Source organism: Cyprinodon tularosa, unplaced genomic scaffold (genome assembly GCF_016077235.1).
Source record: "Cyprinodon tularosa strain WSP-4 unplaced genomic scaffold, ASM1607723v1 ctg509, whole genome shotgun sequence".
Taxonomy (NCBI): Eukaryota; Metazoa; Chordata; class Actinopteri; order Cyprinodontiformes; family Cyprinodontidae; genus Cyprinodon; species Cyprinodon tularosa.
Window position 1 is genome coordinate 717,632 of NW_024039240.1, and position 25,378 is coordinate 743,009.

At 39.5% G+C, this 25,378-nt stretch overlaps 3 protein-coding genes across 3 annotated transcripts; 2 read left to right on the plus strand and 1 right to left on the minus strand.

The window, feature by feature from the left end:
* Nucleotides 1-1,193: 1,193 nt before the first annotated feature.
* Nucleotides 1,194-5,118, plus strand: snrpd1 (small nuclear ribonucleoprotein D1 polypeptide). Its single transcript, XM_038303219.1, has 4 exons — nt 1,194-1,346; nt 1,877-1,953; nt 3,186-3,377; nt 4,907-5,118. The coding sequence occupies exons 1-4, from the start codon at nt 1,333-1,335 to the stop codon at nt 4,981-4,983; spliced, it is 360 nt and encodes a 119-aa protein (XP_038159147.1). The 5' UTR covers nt 1,194-1,332; the 3' UTR covers nt 4,984-5,118.
* Nucleotides 5,119-5,582: 464 nt separating this feature from the next.
* ggcta (gamma-glutamylcyclotransferase a) lies at nt 5,583-11,553 on the plus strand. The gene is made up of 4 exons (XM_038303221.1): nt 5,583-5,824; nt 9,682-9,827; nt 9,918-10,050; nt 11,105-11,553. Exons 1-4 carry the CDS (start codon nt 5,654-5,656, stop codon nt 11,246-11,248), a joined length of 594 nt encoding a protein of 197 aa, XP_038159149.1. The 5' UTR covers nt 5,583-5,653; the 3' UTR covers nt 11,249-11,553.
* On the minus strand, nt 11,535-25,063 carry adnp2b (ADNP homeobox 2b). Its single transcript, XM_038303220.1, has 4 exons — nt 24,756-25,063; nt 16,489-16,610; nt 15,345-15,452; nt 11,535-15,142 (listed from the first exon to the last, which is right to left on the minus strand). The coding sequence occupies exons 2-4, from the start codon at nt 16,594-16,596 to the stop codon at nt 12,344-12,346; spliced, it is 3,015 nt and encodes a 1,004-aa protein (XP_038159148.1). The 5' UTR covers nt 16,597-16,610; nt 24,756-25,063; the 3' UTR covers nt 11,535-12,343.
* Nucleotides 25,064-25,378: the final 315 nt, after the last annotated feature.

Below are 25,378 nucleotides of genomic sequence, written 5' to 3' on the forward strand. Positions count from 1 at the left end.
CTGTAGTGAGGAGGTGTAGGTGTGACAGTGGCTAAAGCAATTAAAAAGAAGTACTGATATGTATAAAAGCAAATTTAAACTGGGCAGTGGAAAAATGTAGAATAAAAAAAAAATACTTTGTAGCTATTGATACCAAATGCATTTTCAGGAAAAAAAACGCGCTCAAGCTAATCAAACCCTCTGCCTTCTCAAGCATTAGCAGGTTTTCAAAAACCATTTTGGGCCACTTAGGAGCAGCTAGATGGAAGGATCTATAGAAGAGCAACAGTAAAAGACAGCAGTGAAACCAAACTATTTCTGCAGCAGCAAGTCAGACGAAAATCAAATAGCCACCTGCATCTGACTTGGAATGTGCTTAAGAGGATGGACCTCCATGCTGCTTAAATATATCAGCGCTTTAGGTAGAGATTGCTTTCGTGCAAGCCATCAGAATTGACAGACTCCTAGGTAGGTGTCGAAACTGAGTTTAAGTCCGGTTGAGTTGTAATTAAGCCTGTTTGGTGGTTGGCATGACCCAGGTGACGGTTTTTAAAAGTGGAAAATGAAATAAAGTATAAATACTCCTAAAAGTATTTTTCTTTCTAAGTTTAACTACAAAATTAGAATAGGAAATTACCCAGGTACTGATAAATATAAGAAATTTAAAATTCAAACTGATGGGTTTTTTAAAACTGTTTAAAGTAAGCAAGAAGGAGGTACAGCAAAATGAGTAATACTTTGAGAGTCTCTAGGAAGTAAAATTTATACAGGACTTTTATTTAACTTATGAACATTAAAAGAACGTAAAATACTTTGAACAATTACCATTTAGGTCATAAATGAGTGAGAACTACTTCCTTTTAAGAAACACCAGAAGAAAACACTCAAACCTTATGGAGGAATAGAAGATAAGATATGTATTAGTTTTAATTAAATCTTAATTTGATAATAATTATTAATTAATTATAATAATTAAATCTTCAATATTTTATTGAAATGTTGAAGAAAATTACTAATAAGGCTGTTTTGGGGGGAAAAAGTAAGAGAAAGATAAAGGTCATACATCTTCTGGCAAAGAAAAAAAAAACGCAAAATCAAAAGTAAAAAAAAAGACTTTGTACCAAGTTAGACCTAAATAAATATGTATATAAATAAAAAATCTATATATGTGTTAATGACCTCATTTCTACCACTAGGTGGCAGTAGTTCATAATGTCTCCTCTTCTTAGTAGCCGTTTGATGACGCCACATCCCTGAACGTTTCTTCTACGTACAACAGCGGCCTGTGTTTTCACTCGATCGCTGTAATTTTTCTCTTCAGTGGAGGATTTTACTCTGCTGTTTGCCACCACCATGAAACTAGTCAGGTAGGCGGCAGCGGGGGGTCACCCTCTAACCTGTGCGAGAATATGGGATGAGAAAACTGAGCCGATGCGGACGGATGGGTTAGGATTGGAGGTGAACCGATGGTGAAGAGGCGGGAAGAGCTCTGAAATGAATGGAGTCTGTCTTTTGTTACGACTAACAACTTGGGGCAAATTAAAAAGCGTTAGGGGTACAGAGACGTCAGGTTCCATGGGGTTTAAAATATCTGGAAATATCCTGAATGCAGGTGTTAATCTTTTAGGCTAGGATAAGGTTATGTTGATGCTAGCTTAACATCGGTACGTTAGCATTGGCCTATTAGTTGGTGTCTCTTTCTGCTTCGCGTGATCTGTAAACAAAGCAGAGGTTTTTTTTTTTAGTATAAACATTTTATTTGTTTGAATGTATCCGTTTGTTTCGGGATTTATTGCATTAAAAATTACATCAGTTAACCAGTCTGATTACCATGCTAATGCTAGGCTCAACAACAACAATCCCTTAAATCCAGGTGTTTTATTTGTGATGTCCACAGGTTTTTGATGAAGCTCAGCCATGAGACTGTGACCATTGAACTGAAGAATGGAACCCAGGTTCATGGCACCATCACAGGTAAGAACAAAGCTGGTTTACATGACCTTTTACATGTCCCACAGTGTAATGGTAGAAACATTTAAATCAAACGCAGATAACCAAACTTTATAAATCTGTATGAAGGTATATTTACACATTTTACAACTCATATAGGTTGCAGTGAGATTTACACAAAATAAGTGCATCAAGACAATGGAATGCCAAAGCAAAAGCTGTGTTAAACACAGTTGAGACATACCAATCCTATGGTCGATTTTTAAATATTCAGCAACCATTATATTACTCCACTGTAAACATTTAAGTAATAAAGGACTCTTATTTCACCGAAAAAGTCCTCGGTTTGACATTTAACAATTACATTTTTGTTTGTTTTTTTATATAACTAAGCTGTTTACAAACCATTATTGGTGGATATATTTAAAAGGTAAATGCTGGAAATCTTTTAAAACCGGAGTTACAGATATGGGTGCTGCCATATTTATCAATTTAGTTTGTGGTTATTAAATTTTCTACAAGACAGTGCTGCACAGTGCAGCATTTTTTAGCACTGTTACCTTGCACAAAGGGTTTGATTCCCAGCCATGGGTCTTTCTGTATTGAGTTTGCCTATTCTCCCTGTGCATGTGTGGGTTCTCTCTGGATACTCCAGTGTCCACCCATATTCTAAAAACATGACTGTAAGGTTAAATATGGGAGGGTTGTGTCCCTGTGCTGCCCTGCAATGGTCAAGCAACCTATCCAGGGTGTGCCCCACTTTTCACCCATAGACTGTTGGAGATCTGTGACTCCTACAGAATAAGCAGGAGAAGATGGGTGGATGGGACAAGACTGTTTTCTGCAACAGACTCCGAGTTATGCCGTTGAATGTGTAGTTATTTAAAACTGTTATTTCCAAGCAGGTAGTCTTCCCAGTTTAAGCTGTGCTGATCTGCTTTGTTTTAAAATTGGCATTTCAAAACATTAGTTTAATAGATAAGCCTAAATACCTCTTTTATCATTAAACAAGCAGTAGCGGCTTATCTCTTGTACCTTATCAGGTATACTCTGTTGAATATGAAATCTTGATTAAAATATAACTAGGAAAACACAACTATTTTCGGTGTGACAGAGGCTGGTATGTTTGTGTCTCATTATTATTATTATTATTTTTTTTACTTGATGTTCAGAAATCTGTTGCCAGCATACTTAATGCGCTGATTTTGGTGACTTTGCTTTTCAGGGGTTTATATGTTCTTTTTTTCCTTCCATAGGTGTTGATGTGAGCATGAATACCCACCTGAAGGCGGTGAAGATGACCCTGAAGAACAGGGAGCCCACTCAGCTGGAGTCGTTGAGCATCAGAGGCAACAACATCCGCTACTTCATCCTGCCAGACAGCCTTCCTCTGGACACCTTGCTGGTGGATATCGAGCCTAAGATAAAATCTAAGAAGAGAGAAGCAGGTAAGGGGGAGGGGGAAAAGAGGTTTTCTTTTCCTGCTGCCTTGACACCATTGATATATTCTTCAGTTTCCTTATTCCTATACCGACCAAGCCTTGGACAGTTGCAGAGTTTAGCTCATCTTGTTTTAGGCCAATGGTTCCCAAACTTAACTTTCTAGGCTCCCCATTTGTAGCCTGGGTGCCAGTCCGAACTTAGTCCCGCCCACAACGTTTGAGGTCGGGAAGTTCGGTCTGGCTCTGCTCCATAGTATTGGGAGTATTATCGCGAGTATTATCGCCCACTGTCAGGCGATCCAATCAAATTGTCAGGGCGGGCTTTATATGATGATGGACAGATGATCAAGTGTAACGTAATCAACCACGTGACCAAAGCGCGCTTGGGTGACAACAATAATGGCTGCCGCTGGAGAGTTTGGGTGAGTAGATTCTGCTATTAGGTCTGTTCTAGAAGATATCGACAGCAAATTAATTTTAAAAGAGGAACAGAGAAACGCGATCAAGTCTCATCTTCTTATTCTAGGCGTGAAACTGCACGCTTTGATTTTTGTGGACAACAACTATGCCTCGCTTAACATACGTCACGCACTCCGTTGCTCTTATTGGTTGTAGATCTATCCAATTGAGTGCAGAGGCATTTTCTTTCCTGGTTCGTTCGAAACACGCCCCATAATCACAGCTCTATGAAGCAGTATCAGACTCATATTCTGACTAGAATTGAGTCGGACTACGTCAGGCTACCCCATTTGCTTTACAAAAAAGTTTTCACAGCTTGTGAAATACCCTCTACCTCCCAAAAGGTTCAATAGTTCAAGAAAAGTTAACTGCAGTAAGTAATTAATAAAAGTTTACCTGTTTAACAAAATTCAGTATTGTCAATTAAAAAAATGTCTAAAATTATTCATTTAAACAGTTTGTTTTACCAAGGCCCCCCTTGGGCCTCTTAGGGGGTGTGTTCCTCACTTTAGGAACCTCTGTTGCTGTCCATTGAGTCAGTGGCTGTGAGAGTTTGAGTTTTTCTCTCCATTGTTCTTAAATGGGTTGGTCTTTGTTTGGAAGCACCTGGATCGCCTCCCTGAGGGCAGCAGGTTAAAAAAAAAAATACAAAACTAGAGTGGGAGCTGTCCTTTGTAATGTTATGACCTCTGCTGATGCAGCAGGGTGTGTAAATGTCCATCTGGGAGGAGAAGAGAGCCAGTGGGGGGGTCTCACACCTCATTTCATTATAAGATTTCAGAAATTTTTGGTAAAATTATCTCTGTAAATGTGTTGCCCTTCCCAATCATTTTAGTCACAGTTGATTGAATGAAAGGAGTAAATGCTAGGGCTCTGAACAAGTGTCATATAGTTTATCAACCTTTCATTAGTTAGCCTATAGAGTATTTCATTTGTTCCGTGATTCAGTTTGAAATGGGTATCCTAAATGCAGTATTAGGTTTAAAGGGTACAGTGGTTTTCGTTAACTACATTTAAAGAAATAATCTGTTTAATCTTCACATAAAGTGATCAAATGTTTTCATCTGTCCACTCAGTGGCAGGGCGGGGACGAGGCAGAGGACGTGGACGTGGGAGAGGAAGAGGACGAGGGCGAGGAGGACCGAGGAGATGATCATCTGGTCTTTCTGGTTTTTCTCATTGTTCCACTGTTTGTACAGGATTTTCCTTTTTTTCCATTCAGAGAAAATGATTTGTGAATTTCAGTGTGTTTTTCTTTTTTTGTACAATAAAACAAGACGACAAAGAGCTCCTCTTATGTTTTGTTTTTAACAATGTTTAAGATGTTTTGTTTTGCACATAAAGGGCAATATAGTTTTTTCCGGGGGGGGGGGGGGCTTTATCAGTAAAAAAAAATTATTTCAACTTCCTAAATAAAAAATAAAATGAGCAGTTTTTGTTTCCCTCAATTTTTTGAGTTATTAAAAAAAACGTTTTTGTCCTTGTAAACAATAGACGTTCCGCTTATGAACTTCTTTGTTATTAATTTGCTACATTCATTCATTTGTTTTTATTGCTCTAAATCTGACCACAAATATTTTCACTTATAGCCAGTAAAAGTCAATGCTGCTCTGTTTGCATAAAGGCAGTTGAGTTCGTAGTAAGCTAGGAAAAGGTTTTATTAAAATACAACTAGATGCCCTGTGGGTCAATTATTGGTTAAAAGTAGGTGATCACGCTGGCGAAGCTTGAAGCTGATTGGCCATCTCTGTTACCCATCTGCTGCTGCTCTCTGCTAAATACTCGTTCATATCGACTGAGCTCTTGCGTTACCAACCTCCCCCATGTGGTCTAGCATTTCAAGCATCTTTTTACTCATTAATATATGTATATTAGAAATGTCGGGTGCCAGCGACGGTAATTTTTTATATTTCGCGTTTGGAAGCAACTTGCTAAAGGAAAGACTCCATCTGAAGAATCATTCGGCAGTTTTCGTCTCTGTAGGTCGACTGAAGGTTTGTACGTTTTTGTTCTAATAATCTGACCGAAATTGGTAATTACGTAAGATTTAATACAATAAACCTTTATCGTCGTAATCTGGTTAGTACCATTATAGACATGTAAGAGTAGACGCAGCATCGACTGCTTTCGCTTCTGGGTACTGACGTTGTTGCGCCATCTTCGGGCGGTCGTCAGCGCCGCTTAGTGTAATGTGTTGAATATTTAACTGTCACTTTTTTTCTATGTCTTTCTGAAAACACACGATTTGATGTATTTAAATAATCGTTAGTGGGTTGTAGAGTAATAAAATACTTTTATTATTTAACCCGCAGGTTAGTGCAGCAGGTGGAACTCCCCATGACGGCTCCCCAAGTTTCTGAGCCGTTACAATCATTGCGGGGTCCACTCTGACTGACATGCTATGAATGGTGCGTTTTTTAGCTCAAAGTAGCAATTGGCTTGCCATAGCTAGGTAGTCATGACCGCGTTGTGTCTAAATAAACCATGCTAACATCAAACTAATTTAAAATTATGTATTCTTTATATGGAACAGGGTTAATAAACGACAACCCATCGGAGCCATTATGTCAGCTCGGTACTTAAATAAAGGGAACTTTAGTGAGGATAAAAACCTAAAACTGGGTGGCTTAACTCAACCTAAATATATTATATAAATTAATTTAATAAAACTGCTCTGCAACCTTGGTGGACATGAAAACCCCGATAGACCTTTTCTCCTAATCAGGAATTACAATGTGCTGTTTGACAACTACATTACCCAGAAACCCCAGGTCTAAACTGAAGTAGAAGCTTCATTCTGATCCGAAAAAGATTAAAAATGGGCTGTGGGGAATGCTTTCATGAATAAAGTTGGGTTATAAGCTTTTGTTTTATTAGTTTACATTTATATTTAGAAATATATTGTTTGAGCTCATCTTAATCATTTGCAAACCCGTCCATGTCATCTTATTTCAACAAATTACCAACAGCAAAAAAAGGCTTAAAGGAATAGTACACCCAAAACATGATTAGCCTTCATTTTCTACTCACCCCCATACTGAACAACACCCTGGAGTACTTTTTTGATATCTCAAATGCATCTGGAGATCTGGGAGGCTTCTTGCTGTCTGCTGACATTCAAATAATGGAGGTCTATGGTGTCCGAGACAGAAAGGTCCATAAAAGTCCACAAAAAACGTGTCAATATTCCTCCATACTGCTCGTCCAATGTATTCCAAGTGTCCTGAGTGGGTAGCATCCAGAATTTACTCGAGACGAAGTCATTTAGAATGTTTTTAGAACATAAACAGTAGTGTATAGGATTTCCTGAAAGCGCGCACATGCGCGTTCACGACGCTACGGAAGCCGGCAGACCAAACCAGATGAAAGTGCGCATTCAGCGTCTGCTCTGCCAATAATGCAAGCGTAGAAGAAGAAATGTGCTGTTTACCTGTGCAAAGAAAGAAAAATGTCTGAGAACTTCAGTGCTGAGGAAGAGCATGAGTTCTTTGCCGAGCTGAATGCGCTGGTTTGGTCTGCCGGCTTCCGTAGGCTCGTGAACGCGCTTTCAGGAAATCCTATACACTACTGTTCATGCTCTAAGAACATTCTAAATGAATTAGTTTGAGTAAATTCTGGATGCTACCCACTCAGGACACTTGGAATACATTGGACGAGCAGTATGGAGGAATATTGACACGTTTTTTGTGGACTTTTATGGACCTTTCTGTCTCGGGCACCGTAGACCTCCATTATTTGAATGTCAGCAGACAGCAAGAAGCCTCCCAGATCTCCAGATGCATTTGAGATATCAAAAAAGTACTCCAGAGTGTTGTTCAGCATGGGGGTGAGTAGAAAATGAAGGCTAATCATGTTTTGGGTGTACTGTTCCTTTAAACGACAGCAGGACTTTTCCTAAATAAAATAATGTCAGTTTTTGTAGCAGTTACTCATTATATACAATGATAGTATTATGGAGAGACTGATGAAGCTGGAGTGACTCTTAAATTAGTGATACAAGTATCATTAGGAATAATTTAAAGGTATTGTGGAGGATTTTAGTGATTTTTTTAAAAGCCCCGCCCTCTTCAATTAAAAAAATAAATGCACATGCATAACCCTGTACCCGTTCCGAGAGGAAACACCTATTCAATGCATGTGAGCATGCACGATCCAATTATCTTTGTGCAAAGTTGCTGTCCTCATAGCTCATACAAGCTTACTGTGTCAGAACGTCCGCCCTAACACTTAAATCTCTCCATCACTATATAGAACAGGGACAATATCGTATACGATATCGTAGACTTTATTGCGAACTCAGTTAACTGACCGATCAGACCGATAACTGCTTTTTGCTCCCTGTTGGTCACGTAACTCCAACGCAGTTACTGCCTCATCTTTGTTATTAGTCGACGCTGTAGGCTAATGACAGCCTATGGCGACAGCGGGCTGTGACAGCAAATCCCATAATGCGTTGCGAGGAGAGCTCTCTGTGCAAAGATATATATATCTGCCTCTTCTGAGGCCTTTTTCTTCTCATACACTTTGTTGACACTTTTTTCTCTTACGACCCTCGGCCATTTTCAAAGAACAGCGGTGAGAAAGGTGAGCTTCAATGCCTGTCTGAAACTGTAGCTCACCGCAGATATGTGCCTGAAAGCGCGCATGTGCAGAAAAAGAAAGCTAACGGAACATGCACATAGGATGGCCTTACTAACCATATCACCAGAATGATTGACAATTAGGGGGACCACTTATTTAGATGAGCCATCTTGAAGATCGTCCTCTATACCTTTAAGGTTGTAAGGTGAGCTTTAATAGCAACAGTATTGACAAAAAAGATCCATAAAGGGGAAGAATTTTTTTTGTCATTTGATTAATTTCACAGAAGGGTTTGGGTTAGAATATGAGGTTACGAGCTGCACTAGAACATCCTACAATTGTTCTTACCTTTTATAGGTTGAAATGCTACTACCCAATAACCTAGAGTTGCATTTTTTTCCCCCATTCATTTGCGCTGGGACCTGTACCTTAGACAGGCGGCGTTTTGTATGTTTAGCAGCAGAAATGAAGCGCATGTCACAGGTAGTTATGGTATTAACAAATAGAATTTAATAAGTCTAAAGCCATCTGCAAATCAGTTGTTAAACATATTTATGTATATGAAAAGTCAAAGCAGATAGTGGGCTTTTGCATCTTTTCTAAACCAAATCCTGATTCTGTATACAAACTACCATTCAGAGACATCAAGGGTGTGAGGCAGGAGCTGACCAACAGAGTAACACAGGAGGTAGGGTTGCAAAGGGCAAGCTGTCAGTGAGTAACTAAGCTTTTCTATTACATAGGAAGTATTCTTTTAATTATTTTTCTTGAGTTTACTGTTACACTAATGTAAATGGAGTTTTTTTTTTTTTTTACTTTTTATTGACCAGACTGTGTTGTGTTCAAGCTGTTTAAAGAATTTTACTAGCCATTTTTATTTTAGGTTACCATAAAAAGCCCAAGATTGAGGAGTATGTTTAAATGTTGCAGTTAAAATATTATTTTTTCATATTACTTCAGTTTTTATGTTAGAAAATTATTACTTTAAGAACCCATTCAATTGTCAGTCTATCAACTTAAATACATTTTGACCAATAACATATTTACTGAAGGGCTCCTGGCAAAATATTGTAACCAAAAAAAAAATCTTTTCCCCAATTTTTCTCCTACCAAATTTATTCTTTTTTTCTCCCTTAAGTTACATTTAAAAACAAGCTTATATTTCAATCTCCTCGTTTGTAGGGTTAGCTTAAATCAAAGGACACACAATTCAAGCAGAACAGACTGAACATAGGCCTAATTTTCTCACTGACCTCATGTGTGTCTGCAGGACTACAAGCTGAACTTTGGCCTGTGGGAAGAAAATGTGCAAACCTCTTGGCACGGTGGAGTGGCCACCATTGAGTCCTGTCCAGGGGAAGAGGTTTGGGGGGTGGTCTGGACCTTGAGTAATGAAAACCTCTCAACCTTAGACAGGTGAGACATGCGGCTGGTTAAAGGTTCATCAGGACATTGGTACAGTTCTGCCAGCGACATGTTATTTTTTATTTTTATGTCTTTCTGTAGCCAGGAAGGTGTGAGCCAAGGAGAGTACTCCCCTCTGGAGGTTTTCGTAGAGACTGAACAAGGAACGAAGCTGTGCAGGACGTATCAGATGAACAACTTCCACCCCAGCCCTCCATCTCCACAGTACAAACAGGTGTCCTAGAAACACACTCATGTGGAAAATCATATTTTTGTTTCACTCTATTTGATTAAGACATTTCAATTAAAATACATCTCCCTTTCTACCTATACATACAGCCCTTCCCCATTAACTAAATTTTCCCTTAAGTTGCAGCTTAAAAAATGTATGTAGCAATTGTTGAGCTTTTTGTTAAGTTCTATCCAAAATATGACATTTTATCAGAGGTTATCTAATCTGGTTGGTTTCTAAGCTGTTTATAATCTAATACATTTAAAAAATAATTGAACTTATAGTCATTTAGAAGTTCAATAGTCTTTTTTTATTCATTCTTTTGATATATACTGGGGATTATTGTCCAAATAGAGCATCAATTAAAAACATATTTTTTAACTTAAAGCATGGTTGTGGCAGAGGCATGCTAAGGGAGTGTTTTACAACTGCTGGCATTCCACAAAGTGAACGTAATGACTATAATGGACTACGTACTTAAACTCACCTTAAATTAACAGCTAGACAGTTGAAGTTTGTAGACTAGGGTTTATTCACTGTATTGGAAAATGTGCCAGATTTGCCTCTATCATTTCCAGGTATGGAAAAAAGAAAATCCGCTTTGTTTTATAAGTATATGTGTTCCACCATCTGAAATATAACAAATCTGTATTTCTAAAATCTTGAGGAAATTGTTTTTATTATGAATTATGATGAATATGAAATATAAATAAATCACATACCTTTATCTTTACACCTCTGGTTTTTAGCTTTTAGTGTTTATGGAGTTTTCTATATGATAGAATAGATTCACTTTTGAATCCATAAAATGCAGGTTTTACAGCTTTTTGGATCTAATGTGTGTAATCTCTAGATCACATTAAGTGTGATCTAGAGAGATATAATCACACAAAGTTTTAGAAATATTAGGCCTTAGAGGGTTTGAAACATAAATTACCTACACCTGAAGCGTCACCCTTGAATCTGTTTATTTGTTCAAGGTTCTGGCTTTGGTTTTTGGCTTAATATTTTTTGCACGTGTTTTTGTTTTGCATTTTGTTTTCCTACATAAAAAAAGGTGGTGTGCCTGGGTGCTGAACAGAACGGGCTTCCGAAGGAGTACCTGAAGAACCTGGAGGCCATTAAGACCAACAACTACAGCGGCCCGTCAGTCCTGGATCGAATCAAAGCTGCCATGAAACAACCCGAAATTAGTAGCTGAACAGAAACGTAGATAATGCAATTAATAATTTTTTTTTCAGACTCTGGTTTTGCTGAGACTTAATGTTAAGAGAGAGAGAACAACGGTTGTCTTTAGACTAGTCTTCATCCCTTTTCACTGATTTTGAGATTCCCCCATTTGCAGGTTTGCACCAATGAGTGGTTTATTTAAACATTAGCAATAATCTTTTAATGAACTACCAATAATTCATGAATTTATGTTATTAGATGTCTTCTGCAAAAAGCAATTTAAATATTTGTTTCAATGAAGAAATAAAACTGAATAATTTGTTTGAAAAGAAACCACTTTATTTTTTCCATTTTAATTTTTACACTTACTGTGGCCCTGGACAGACTTATTTTATATCTAACCCAACAGTTTTCCTATTTGAGCAGTTATAGAAAATACTAGTGAAAAAAAAAAAAAAAAAGCAGCAAGAAAACATCAACAATGCACAGGATTATCCAGCAATGTATCAACTTGTGTTAATCTTTGCAAACGTGGACTTCACAATGGCACCGATTATCTCATTCTGACAGAAAAACCAAGCCTAAAAATGGTTTGCTGTGGTAATTTAGAGGGAGAATTTGGTCTGAAAAACACGCAAAATATATCATAATGTGAAAAGAAAAATACAAAACCAGCAGCTGTGGTCACATTATAGAACTCAGGTCAGACTTATAAGGCAAGGTCTGAAATAAATCTATTTTAACTTGGAAAAGATTCAATTCATAGACAGAGGGGCTTTAATGGGTGTGCAAGGCAGCTAAGTGGGTGGGCGACAGAACTAAAGTGTGATGTTTGTTGTAAATGTTTATATCTATGAAAATACTGCCTCAACATTGGTGTAATCTTTATGTTTTAGAAAAGCACTGATGACATGTCGCTGCATCTGTGTGGAGATTAGAATAAGGAGCACTGATAGCATACGGAGGCTGAACAAAGCACTGGTAATGACGTCTACATCGACGAACCGCCCTCAGTTACAGGATAGCTGGGATATTATGAAAAGGTTGCCTCTCCATGACTGAAAACAAAGGAGTTTCTGTTTTGATTTTTCCAATATCTAGTCCAGATATCAAAGCATTTCTGCTCTCATTCCATCGGCTCCTCCTGCTCTGCCTCTGGAACTTCCTCTGCTTCTCTATCATCCATCGGTTCTGGTGTGTCCATGACCTCCTTCCTTTCTTCCTCGCTGGGCGGCAGTGCTGCCGATTCCCCCTCTCCGTCCGATTCTACAGCGTCGGCCGGCGGCTCTGGCTCGGGGATTTGAAGGTTGTGCTTGACTTTATTCACCTCCGACATGTTGAAGCCCAGCAGGATGACAGCTGTGTTCCTCTTGAGGCTTTTCATGCACTTGCTGCGCTTCTTGCTGAATTGTCCAGCCAGCTCTGATTTGGTCACAGACAGCCTCCTGCACAGCTCCTCGGTCTCCGGTTTGGTTGCGTAAGGGTTGGCGTTGAAGTACTTTGAGATGAACTCTCGGCGCTCCTCACTGCAGCGTCGCTCCACAGTGGTCGGTTCCAACACAAGTTTGACCGAAGGGTCGCTCTGGACCTCTGGCTCTGGTGGGGGGGCTTGCTTCTGCTCCTGCAGCTCCTTCTCCCTTTCCCGTCTCTCTTGCTCCCTCTTCTTGCGCAGGGCGGCTCTCTCTTCCCGCTCTCGCCTGTTGGCCTCCATCGCCTCCTTCAATGCGGCCTCCAGCTTCCTCTTGAGCTGCCGCTCAGCCTCAGTCTCTGGGGGCTCCACAGAGACCGGCGCAGGGGCTGGCGCAGGGGCCGGAGCTCGTATCACACGAGCCGGCGCTAAGGTCCTTGTCATCGTCATTCCCTGTGGCACTTGGAGGAAGTAGAGTCCGGACTGCTGACCAACCTGCTGAGGTGGTTTTAACGGTTGTGGTTGCTGCGGCACCAGTGTGGGACCTGGGGGTTTCGGAGGTTGCACTGGCTTTGGAGAACAGCGGCATCGCTGGATGTGAAGCATCACTGCCTGCTGGGTGACCTTTCCTGTGTAAACACCATTGCAGTAAATGCATTTGAATGCCTCGGTCTTCAGGATTGCATGAATGGTGGGCGCAACAAAGTGCTTCTGTTTCAGATGCAGGATGTGATCAGATTGATTCTGAAACCTCTCGTTGCAGAAGGGACAGTAGGGGCTGTGGATTTTTATGGGTGCTGCGCAAACGTCTTGGTGGGTGCTGGCCTGCACCTTAAAAAAAATCAAGTCGAGAGAACTCGTGACAAGGGCGAGGTTGACCTCCGCCTCTCCCAGGACCTCCTTCGGTGCGGTGGTGCAAACGTCAAAATGAGGAAAGAGGATGCCGCCGTTACCTTTGGAGTAGATCCTAAACTTCTGCCTGAGGAAGTCACAATACACCTTGCTTGCTGGATTGTGCAGCTTTACGTGCTCTACAAGCTGTTTGACCGAAAAGAACAAAGCGGAGCAGTACAAACAATTTAGCCCATGAAGCAAATGTTGGAAGACTATCTTATCTGTTAGCAGCACTTTGCACGTTAGGCATTTGACAGTCTTGTCGGGCATTTTTTTCAGGAATGCTGCTCGGGCAGCGACACTTTCTGACTTGGAAGTGGTTGATTTGGTCTGATGGGCGGCCTCGGTGTGCATGTCGAAGACGTTTGAAGGGAACAGTTCGTTGCAGAGGGGACAGGTGATCCATTTCTTGGTTTGTGGTGCCGAGTTACTCAACTGCTCAACAGGCTTGAGGGGGGTGGATGTTCTCTGAGAAACGAGTGGAGCGAATGTGTACGTAGGCATGCCATTCACTCTGTTCCCAGTTGGGATGAGGTGACTCAGCAGGGACTGTGACGTCATCATGGTACCTTGGAGGGGAGTGTGGTTTATTGGTGCATTTTGAACAGCCACAGCAGATTTGGGGGCGGCTCCAGGAACCAAACTGGCCTGAGGTCCTGCTGGAGGAACCATTTGCTGCCCTGTTGAAACCAATTGTGGTTGAGCTACAGTAGAAGATATGGTGACTGGGCTCTGCTTTAGAGACACATTGGACACTGTTGGAAGCTGGACCACGGACTGCCCCTGGGGCAGAGCGCTCCTTAAAGCTATCGTGGCGCCAGGCTGGAGCAAACCTTTAGCTTCAGCACTAGCCAGCTGCACCAATGCTGAAGCTTGTGGTGGCAGAAAAGCTTGGTTGGTTCCAGGGGCACAGATCAGAGTCGTACTATTTGCATTTCCCTGCAGCTGCTGCACGGCTACCACTGTGCCGGCAGTTTGGCCGTTACTGGGTACAACTAAGGAGTTATTGGGAAGTATCTGAGGCGTTTGTGGTTTGGGAGCAATATTTGGGAATGTGACCAACAACCCATTGCCATTAGAAGTAGCTTTACCGGCGTAGTTCTTGTTTTCTGTTATTAGACTCTGCACCTGTGTGGTGACTGTGTAGTGTGACGGCTCGACCAACATGTGGTGCAGCATTTGGTCCAGAGTTCCAGTGTTCACCTTGCACACCTTGCAGCAGTAGATCTTTACAGCCGTAGACGCCTGCTGGTGTAATCTATAACCGATGTACTGCTGGGCCAAGTGTTCGAGGTGCTTGAGAATGATGTGCTTCTTTATGGCGAAGATGGAGGAGCTTGGGAATCCACACCTTCGACAGTGATACCTCTCAGCCGAGCGATGGGTGAACGAAGCTTCCTTCTGTATCTGCATGTTTGGGACGGGCAGTTTGGCGTGGAAGTAGAGCATGTGCTTCTTAACGATCTTGGGGTGAGAGATGAAGAGGCATTGGGAGCAAGGGACCAGCGTACAATATGTCTGTACATACGCATGGCAGCGAGAGATGTGACTTCTGAAGTTGTAGAGGTTTTGTGACGAGTATTTGCAGAGGGTGCAGCACAGAGATCGAGACCGATAGGGCCACTAGAGAGATACAATAGGAAGATCAGGTTAATTTTTAGGGTGTTCAAAACAAACTTCTCTCAGATGCTACATAATTTAGCTGCTCTTAAAGATGGTCAAATATTAGTATAATTGGAATTTTATTTTTTTATGCAGAGGGAAAATACTAGGTTTATTGTAAACAACATGCAAGTCATCCTGGTGGAAAAATAAAGAAAATCACCTTCTTCTGCTGTCGGATACTGAATCCCTCTGTGATATCAATCCAATCTGTTCCTTGAAAAGCTTCCTCCTCTTCTGAGTTTTTCTCATCTTGGTTTTCATCTAGCTCCTGTGTAGAATAAGCAAAACCATATTACAAAACATCCCTTGAAGAGTGGAATAGAGACATCCCAAAAAATTAAAATATCCACTCTTAAACCATCAAGTCTATACATTTTAATTGTTGCTACCCTGAATAGATCTTGTGTTTATCGGCTGTTGTACCTGGAAAATCAAGGTATGTTGCTGCACTAATGAAATAATGACTATAATTCCGTATTAAGCTTTATCTCCACCTCCTTTTTTAGCTTAATAAGCTAAAATGGAAAGAAAAGGCTTATCTGAGTGGTTCAATTCTTCTATAAATTTTTGGGGATAAAAATAAAATCGAACTCTTTCTTAAAACAAATGCCCCAGCATATGTTTTATAAAGAGGGGAATTACAGAAGGAAACTGAAATCTTCCAATTTAAAAAATTTTTTCTCCATACTGCCCCACCCTAATAATGATCTGATTTCATCAGACTGTAGAGTTGTGCTATTTCTAATAATAATAAGCCTTCCACAACACCTTTTAAAGGGAGAGTATTAACATACAATTGATGCTGAATCGATCTACTGATACGTTTGGCCAAAAAAAGCTATTAATTTGGTCTTGATTTCAAGTTAAGTTTAAAATCCAGAACATAAAAGCTATTCTCACAACTAAAATTTAGCTTAGGTGGAAGGTATCATTTCATTTTAAAAAGATCATATCAGTATCAGGAATGTTTATTTAGATGACATGGCTCATTAGAAAATACCTAAAAGACGTAGAACTTCTGTTGGCTCATTAGGCACAGTCCCAGGACCTTTCTTACGAATAAAAACATCTTTTTTTTTAGACGATATAGAAGACTTTTTTCTTCTTTGGAGTCCACTGAGGTTGCTGTATTGCTAAATTATTTGCATAATTTGTAGGGCCAGCGTGTGCAGTCACACAGTTACCATGTAAAGTCATGTAGAGAACGTAATGGGGGTCAGTCGCAACGTTACATTTGTAGCCTAGCGATAAATAAAACTAGTAAGATGTGTTGTGAACTTTGGAAAATTAAAAATAAAACATACCTTTAGCCAGTTCTGACAGTCTTCAAGGCCGATCTCACTTAGGATATTCTTCACTGCTTTCCGAGCCCTTCTAATTTTTTCTACATTTCCTACAGGAAGCTGATACATGATTCACCACAAACCTAAAAGAGAGATAGAAAAAGAATGATTAGAAAAGATGGTATAATTAAACAAGCTCTAAAGGGAACTAAATAAAAATTTAGGGATGTCCCAATACAACATTTTAATATACTATACAATACCGATAGGCTTTAAGTTTTGGGTTAGGCACAATATTTATTTTTCGTCTGGCATGTTAGAAAAAGCATGGTCGGGTGATATTACTCGGGGACAAACAGTCAACAGAAAAAGAAAAAAGAACAACTGACTTTTTGGCTGCAACTAACAATTATTTTGCAAATTGACAATGGTTCAAAATGGCTTCTAGTTTAACCTGCAAACTTAAGCTAACAGATTCCTTTAGCTAGGTTTGCATTTCATGGAATGCAACAACACCATCTGGTTCCTCTCTTCCCAAACTAAAAGGGTTGCAGCTTAAACTTGTGAACTAATTTATATCAATCCCCATAATTGGTCAAATCATGCAAATAAGATATCTTTTGACATTGTGTTCTTAATCAAAGGCTTTTGCACACAGAAAAAAAAAAGACAGACAGAAAAGTGAATAGTGAGTCGAGTGAAAAAGGGCCAAAAGGCTGTTTGTACCCTTATGTACCATCCAACTCCAGCATTCCAACACTGCAACATTTCCACAGCCCAGATAACAACAGATGTAGAACAGAACCACCTGGTACACACATTTATGACTCTTATCAGATTCTGGGATCATGTGGAATAGTGTAACCGACAACCTTCATTTATTTATTGACTGTTACAACCCTCAGGTAACTGTCTGTTAGATTAACCAGCTCAAAAAAAAAGCTATCAGTTGTCTGAATGTGCCTTATTTCCAGAACAGGCAAATCTCGATAATTAAAAATATAACACAGGGCTGGATGCTTGGCTTTTCTAGTAGTGATCCCAAATAAAAAAAAATTTGATTCACAGAAAAAAAATATTAAAATTATTTTAAAAAATCCTTAAATAGCACCATTTGAAAATAATATTTAAATTAACCTGGGTAATAATTCATCTTTAGTGAGGCTGTCTTTTTTCAAATGGGTATTTCCAATAGAGCCCGACAAATATGGGACTTTGAAGGCTGATATACATATCAGGGCTTTTAAAAAACATATTGGCAAAAAATAAACTGAACATGGACATACAGGGGATATGCCAAAAATGTGAATGAAGAAGAGGTTGGAAATTAAAATAAGCAACTTTAATATGAACAGTGTCACCATAACACCCTAAATACAATGAAGTTTTGAGGTGCCGATTTAGACATTGCCTGAAATTTAGAACTTGGCTCAAAAATTTTTATTTCTACTTCATTTTTGCACTGCTCTGAAATTCCATATCAATGCATTTTGCACAATGTTTTTCTTCCACCCTGATTACATTTGATCACTGCTGCACTTTATGAAATTGAAATGCTCATTTCACTGTTAAGCTGCTGCTCATTTACTGTCTAAAAGCTGTACAAAAGAAATCTGTCTAAGTCTAAGAAAGCTGTTAATCCGTGGCGTTTCTTTTCTCCTTATTGGGGCTGGAGCCCTGACTAACTAACACTGCAGATGTTGCATCCAACAGCTGTTACATCCAAGTGGCTCCACACCTGTTACTTTCTTACTGTGAAATGAATATATATATATACATTTAGTGGAATTTTGCTAATTAGATTTAAATTCTACAGATGAGAATTTCAAAATTAAAAGTGGCTGCATAGAGCTTAAAGTGATAACAGACTGGCTAATGGGAGGCTTTTTTTTTATATCTGATTAATTCACAAAAACACCTCAGAAATATTAATATGTCATATTTAAGGGCAGCTGAGATGTTACTTCCAATACTCTAGATCAGGGGTGGGCAATTCCATTTCCTGAAGGCCGGTATCCTGCAACTTTTAGATGTGCTTTTGATTCGACACACCTGAATCAAGTAATTAGATGATTGAGAGGATTCTGGAGGACCTAGCTGCCTGCTGAGGAGGTAACTCAGCCATTTGATTCAGGTGTGTTGGACTAAGGATTGATCTAAAAGTTGCAGGATACCGGCCCTCAAGATAAGGAACTGCCCACCCCTGCTCTAGGTAGATTTAAAACTCAAGATAACTAATATAGAACTTTTTCTAGTGTTCCAGAAGGTTATTTTAACCTGAACTAAAACTAAATCAATTATATGTAATCCAATTCCACTTAAAGGCAGATATCAGTGGCAAACAATGGATAAAGTTGATTGACTTTATTGATCTAATAGTGGAGAAATTAAATTGTAACTTTAGCTCAAATAGTCAAAGGAGAAGAAGAGGAAGTTGCCAAAGGAAGAAAAAGATGCATGGAGGTATATACAGTCCGTCCACGTGACAGCTTTTTTTTTTTATAGCAGGATTATTACACAGGGTGTTTACATGGGTGTTTATATAGATGGAGATATATATATATATATATATATACATACACACACCTCCTAAGGACCTCAGCGTCCTTAGGAGGTTCAGGCAGCTCTGGCCCATCTTATTCAGGGCGTCTGCTATGAGTCCAGTTTGTTATTGACATGAACATCCAGGTATTTGAAACTCTCCACAGCTTCCATGTCCTTCCCCCTGGATGTTAGTGAAAGTTATGTGTTAATTAAATGCAGGGAGGATCTATTTTACTGCAACAGGTTAAAGATTTTTTACAATATATTATATTTGCATTTTACTTATTAATTCAGGGAGATCAGTTTAATGGCAGACAGAGGTTTAATGGCCACACTAACGTGGATAAAGGTTAGAATTAGCATTGTTGCACTTGGCAACAGACTGAAACAGTCCAATAGAGGGTTGGAGACAGAGAGGGCAAGGACACATGCGCCACCTACTGAGGGTAGGCAAACCTGTGGCCATCTTTAAAGTATTTCAATGTATTATTAGTCCTACAATTCAACTTTTTTTTCCTGTTAAACTGGGTCTATGTGGTCCTATTTCATGTTGCTGCACATTTTTTACATTGTTATGCCTCTTAAACCATCTTAGTGCTGCACTTATTTATTGAACAGTGACTATAACGGTTAATTTTTATTATTCAAATGGCACATGCTGGTAAACGCCTCCGCCTACAGACTTTCGTAATCATAGTCCTGTGTTGGGGTAAAAATACATCTTACTCAGACACACACCTCTGTGGCTAGTTATCCTGTGCTCCACCTAACCAGCACCAGCTTTGAGTATTACAGAGTGAGGTAAGCGGCTCTAAGTGATATGGCTCCAGCGCTCTGGGCTGGAGTCATATCACTTAGAGCCCTCCAGCTGCAGTTGAGCACTACAGGTGCTGGTCATAAAATTAGAATATCATGAAAAAGTAGATTGATTTCAGTAATTCCATTTAAAAAGTGAAACTTGTATATTATATTCATACATTACATACAAACTCATATATTTCAGATGTTTATTTTGTTTAATTTTGATGATTACAAATGACAACAAATGAAAATCTCAAATTCATCATATCAGAAAATTAGAATATTGTGAAAAGGTTCAAAATTGATGGCCCCTGGTGCCACACTCTAATCAGCTAATTATCTCAAACCACCTGCAAAAGCCTTTAAATGGTCTTTCAGTCTAGTTCTATAGGCTACACAATCATGGGGAAGACTGCTGACTTGACAGTTGTCCAAAAGACGACCATCGACACCTTGCACAAGGAGGGCAAGACACAAAAGGTCATCGCTAAAGAGGCTGGCTGTTCACAGAGCTGCCTCTCCAGGGTGCGGTTGAGCACTATATAGTGCTCAACTGCAGAATACTTTAGTATTCAAAGTACTAAAATGAATTTGTTACATGAATGTTAAAGGTATAGTGGAGGTTTTTCACGAATTTTTGAAAAAGACCAGTCCTCGCCACTTTAAATGTCATAGGGAAGTTGTATTCAAATGTCAAATCATTCTGGCTTAAACGTGTATATAAAGGCACTCTTTACCAGACCAAAAGTTAGAAAATTTCTTTTTTTTTTTTAAATCCCGTCTTAAAATCTGTGGCGTTATTTTCGTTATTTTATGCAGGCCATACGCAACAGTCGAAGTAAGAAATAAGAACCATATACTTTAACATTGAGTTATGTCCCAGTGTTCACAGGGATGGACGTCTGTGTCTTCGGCAAGCGTAGAGCTAACAGAACTGGCAGCGTTGCGAGCAAAGGGCTCAAACATGTACGGCTGTAAGCCTTCTACACCAAACCAGGCTTCTGCTGCCCTGGCGTCCTCTTCCACAACATGTTTGTCCCCGCTTTCCTCCTCTAAATAAAAAATGTATGATGAAGGAGACTCATCCACGACCTCCGACACTAAACTCTCCCCCTTTTGCATATTTCCGCTGTCCATAGTGTTTCTTGACAGTGTCGTTGCTAAGAGCTACTTGGTCCCAATGTCATTTCCCATTGGGAACCTACTAGCACTAAGTTGCTAACTGGTTAGCAAGATGCTTCCGACAAACCGGCCACAACCAAACATGCATGCAAACCTTCCGTTACAACAATCCCGCCCCCTTGATAATCAACCAATCACATTCTCTTTATTCACTCGTGTAAAGTTGCGCACCACTCGGGAGAATTCAGAATTGCAATGGTTGGAACAGCCGCTTCCCTACAACTTTAAATAGAAAATGCACATGCACAACCATAGACGTTCCCAAGAGGGAACGTGTATTAAACACATGCGAGAGCCCATTTCTCCTTTTGCACGCTCTATTTAAAACTTGCCGTTTGTATCTTTCCAAAAGACGGTTTGCAATTTTTCCACTATGTCAAACTTACCAGTGGAAATAGGAACGAGCACATAGGACGGCGTTATGTAAACACATCACCAAAATTATTGACAATTAGTAGGATAACTTATTTTGATGATCCACCCGGAAAACAAACATCCACCACTATAACGTTAATGCTAAGAGTAAATTATTTAATAATGAAGTTTATAAAAGGTAGAAAAAAAATCTGGTGGAGTATTTCATTTTCAACAATATCTTATTTTGAAAAACTCCAACTTCCACTTGCAGTCAATAGAAACCCCTCCCCCAACTGTTTCACATTGAGAGGAAAAAGAAAAAGGAGGGGGGGGGGGTACATACTTCTCGTCTGCTGAGATCTGCTCATCCATTTTAAAACTAATGTCAATGCTGTTACCCTTTAACAAACCGTATGAAGTCAATATCTTTGATAGGTACTGTATACATGTCAGAACATAGCAAAAATACTAGTAACAGGCTTAACTGCATATTCACTTGCCCTTTAACTGGAACAGCAGGCTTAACAATGGAGTTTGTTTATAGAGCAGAGGTCATTACATGTGTCTGGAGCACTTTAGTTAGAATCTGTTTGTTTAACATTAATAGAAGTAGCTAGAGATCAGCAGCCAGAAATTGTAGTCAAATATTTTTTCTTTTTTTTTTTTTGTTTAACGGCACTAGTGGCTCGTATTTTCGACAGTAGGCTGACAGGAAAGAGGGCATGAGAGAGGGGGAGAGACATGCCGCAAAGGACCACAGGCCAGACTCGAACCCAGGTCAGCTGCGTGTAGGGTCATGCGCGCTATATGATCAGAAGTTCAATTTAAAAAGTATTTACCTACTATCAGCTTAAGCTATAGTGTAGTAAAACTATCCGTGAGGTACAGTCTGTAAATAAATGTAGCTCATCTTTCTTGCCAAATTCTCTCAATCGGCTGTTAGCTGAAAGTCGTCTATATCACACTATAATAAGGCTAGTGCATTGAATTGTGTGTGTGTGTGTGTTTTCATGCGTGCATGCCCCCCATTAACGTGCGCCGTGTAGGTACCAGATCTGCTCAGGTCCTGCGCATGCCAGTGATGTTACGCTACAGGATTAGCTGAACGTTGCCACATGATGTAAAACATTATGGTTGCCCAGACAACGATAATAACATTGCACAGCGTCCGTGTGCCGAATCGGGGGCTTCTGTAGGATTAGCGTTTCTAATGACCGAAGTTTTACCTGATCGATAACAAAACTGAAAAAAATATGTTTATGGTGAACAAAGTAACTGCAAGACCATGACTTAAAGGGGGAGAGCTGGGTAGCGCTGTGGCTAGCCGTGCTCAGTAGCTAACATATTAGCCTCTTTTAGCTCGTCAGTTACGAAAGTCGTTTTTTGAGATGTTCCATTTGCCCTTCTTGTCTTCAGATCTTAATAAAAAGAATAAAAATAAGCTAAACATTTTTTTTTGCATCTTGTTAAATGGCAGAGCTCAATCTTACTACGCAGTTCTTTCTTTCAAGAGTTAGAGTTATTGTTTCCTACTTTCGGCTGCTTTAGATCACCAATGAAAGTTAAAATAATAGCAAATATTGGTAATAATATGTTGAGACTCCTAAAGAGAATTGATTCTTAAGAAATGGGTCAGGGCCAGGGCCCCGAGCAGATCTGACCGCCTGAGCAGGTCTGGTACCTACACCGGTACAAACTACGTGTCAAATATTTTTTTGCTGCTTGACTTGTAGTCAAGAAAGGGGTCTCTGCCCTACATTGTGATCCAAGGGCATTTTGTGGCTTCAGCTGTTTTTGTGTTCAAGGCTTCAGTTCAGCAAAACAAAATCTGCTAAGAAAGTGTTAAAATGTTTATGTTTCTTTTAAGAAGATGATTTAGTTATTCAAAAAGCGTGGGACAACTGTGGTGCGACTCTTTTCAGTGCCGCCGGATTTTATTCTACTGTTAATACTGAGCTGGCTGGCTAATCCTGATACATTAGTGTATTTAATGCATCTTTATTGAGCCTAGTGCCGCTGCGACTATTTGACGTAATCAACCATGGAAATTCATCTACACTTTTTTTTTTTTTTTTATAATCGAATACTATTTAAAAATAAAATAAAAATGTTTTGGTCAGCCTTTGTATCGCCTAATTATTTTGGTCTGAGGCAAAAGCTCATCTGAGTTCAGGTAATTCCGCTCCACAGCACTAGTTTTGCTGTGCGCACACCGCTAGCGAATTGGCTCCCATTTTCTCTCCTGCCATGAGCTTCTGTTACTGCTGGTTCTGGTTTTAAGCTTGATACGGAAATGGCTGTGGCAGGTTAATCTGAATTGATTAAATTAATTTATCAAATAAATTTTAAATTCTATTATAGATTAGAAATTTGTCAAAAGATTAGTCAGAAAATTAGTTGTTAGTGGCAGCTATAAATGAGCTTATATAGTATTAAGCATTTATGAGAAACTGGATTTTTAAATGTTATATTTAAAACAGACATTTATGTGAAAAATAATGCCTCTGCTTATTACCAGCATATTACAATTCAAATTCAAAAATGCTTTATTAATCCCAAACCGAAATTAAAGAAGCAGCTCAGATTTACTACTTCTATCCAAGAAAGAACATTTTTTTCAACACGCATAAATATATCCAATACCGACTTACTAGTTAATATTTGGAATAATCAAAAACATATAATATGTAACGAAAAAAAAGGTTATTGTGTAGTTGTCTCTCTCAATCTGGGGTTTATTTTTATTTATCAAACAGTAAAACAGCACGTCACTTTGCAGAATTCGTAAAATAATGCTAAACAGTATAATTCACAGTAATACATTTTGAGATGAATGCATGCTTGCATTAATTGTACAGATTAACATGCCTATCACTAATGAATTAAAGCCACAAATAACTAATATGTAATTATGTTTTGTAATTCAATCTATCCTTATATGCACCTTTTTCCAGATCCATAAGAGTATCTTAAAAGGTTAATGAATCATTATGATAACAGTGTATTTTCCAATTAAATCAATAAATTTTTAAATCTAACATGAAACTGCATCAACAGAAATAAATTAGATCAAACACTAAAACATAAAGATGAATAAAAGGCAGATATTATAAAATCATAGTAACAATAGACTTAAAACTGTTGCACAACGATTTAAATCATTTTAAAAATTTTCTTTAGTTTAAAACGCGTTTAAAATAATCACCGTGCAACAGCTGGTTTTTCAGCATGTTATTTAGCTAAATAGTTGTTTTTAGTAATCTATGGCTTCCTAAAGCCCGTCCCTTCCCTCTGCAGACAGTCTAGCCACAGTGAGGCTGGCAGCGTGGTGCTGGAGAACACGCCAGCTCACAGCGCATCTTCCTACTCCTGCAAACACACAGCCTCTCCTCACACATATTCACCTCGTTGATATTTTCGGTGCAGATTAACGTCGCTGTGCCTCCTCTGGCGGAGCCACGGTGCTCCACTTCCACCGGCCTGCAGATGATGTGTGTCGGTGAACTGCGTCTGCTCTACAGGCTCTGCAAACCGACGGTCACCGGAGCAGCATCTCCTCTGTGCCCATGCCGCCTCTTATCGGGAACTAGAGTTTACTGTGTACTGTGATTATTACGCACGGAGTCCTAAAGATAAGTTATTTTTGGTTTAGCTTTTGTCCCCTTTCTTCCCCCTGTTGAGAAAAAAAAAATGGCGCCCAAGTTCAGGATATGACGTAGGGGCCTCATTTGCATACTTACAAGCTGACCAATAGGAGACTTCTCATCCTGCAAAACTCTATAACTTTTTACTCTGTCGCATTTGTAGCCAGCATGACCCCAGCTTGTTCACATGGTGTGTTTCATAGTCTAGATTCAGGATTTGATGTTACATATAACCTGCTAATTGGATTTCTTCATTCTATGAGGCATAGCTAGCTAGGGGGCGTGGCTACCCAGGTCCCCCCCTGGGAGTCACGTGGTACAGTTCCTGCCTTCAACCAATGGGTTGTCGAGAAAATGAGCTAAATGGGCGGGGATTTGCTTGT

Bases quoted from the DNA above. Each gene is read 5' to 3' on its own strand.
- snrpd1 (XM_038303219.1), top strand. The intron at 1,954-3,185 runs GTAAGAACAAAG...TTCCTTCCATAG, and splicing joins GGTTCATGGCACCATCACAG to GTGTTGATGTGAGCATGAAT. The intron at 3,378-4,906 runs GTAAGGGGGAGG...CTGTCCACTCAG, and splicing joins ATCTAAGAAGAGAGAAGCAG to TGGCAGGGCGGGGACGAGGC.
- ggcta (XM_038303221.1), top strand. From the start codon at position 5,654: ATGTGGTCTAGCATTTCAAGCATCTTTTTACTCATTAATATATGTATA. The intron at 5,825-9,681 runs GTTTGTACGTTT...GTGTGTCTGCAG, and splicing joins TCTCTGTAGGTCGACTGAAG to GACTACAAGCTGAACTTTGG. The intron at 10,051-11,104 runs GTGTCCTAGAAA...ACATAAAAAAAG, and splicing joins CATCTCCACAGTACAAACAG to GTGGTGTGCCTGGGTGCTGA.
- adnp2b (XM_038303220.1), bottom strand. From the start codon at position 16,596: ATGTATCAGCTTCCTGTAGGAAATGTAGAAAAAATTAGAAGGGCTCGG. The intron at 15,453-16,488 runs GTATGTTTTATT...TATTCTACACAG, and splicing joins ACTGTCAGAACTGGCTAAAG to GAGCTAGATGAAAACCAAGA. The intron at 15,143-15,344 runs GTGATTTTCTTT...GTATCTCTCTAG, and splicing joins GTATCCGACAGCAGAAGAAG to TGGCCCTATCGGTCTCGATC.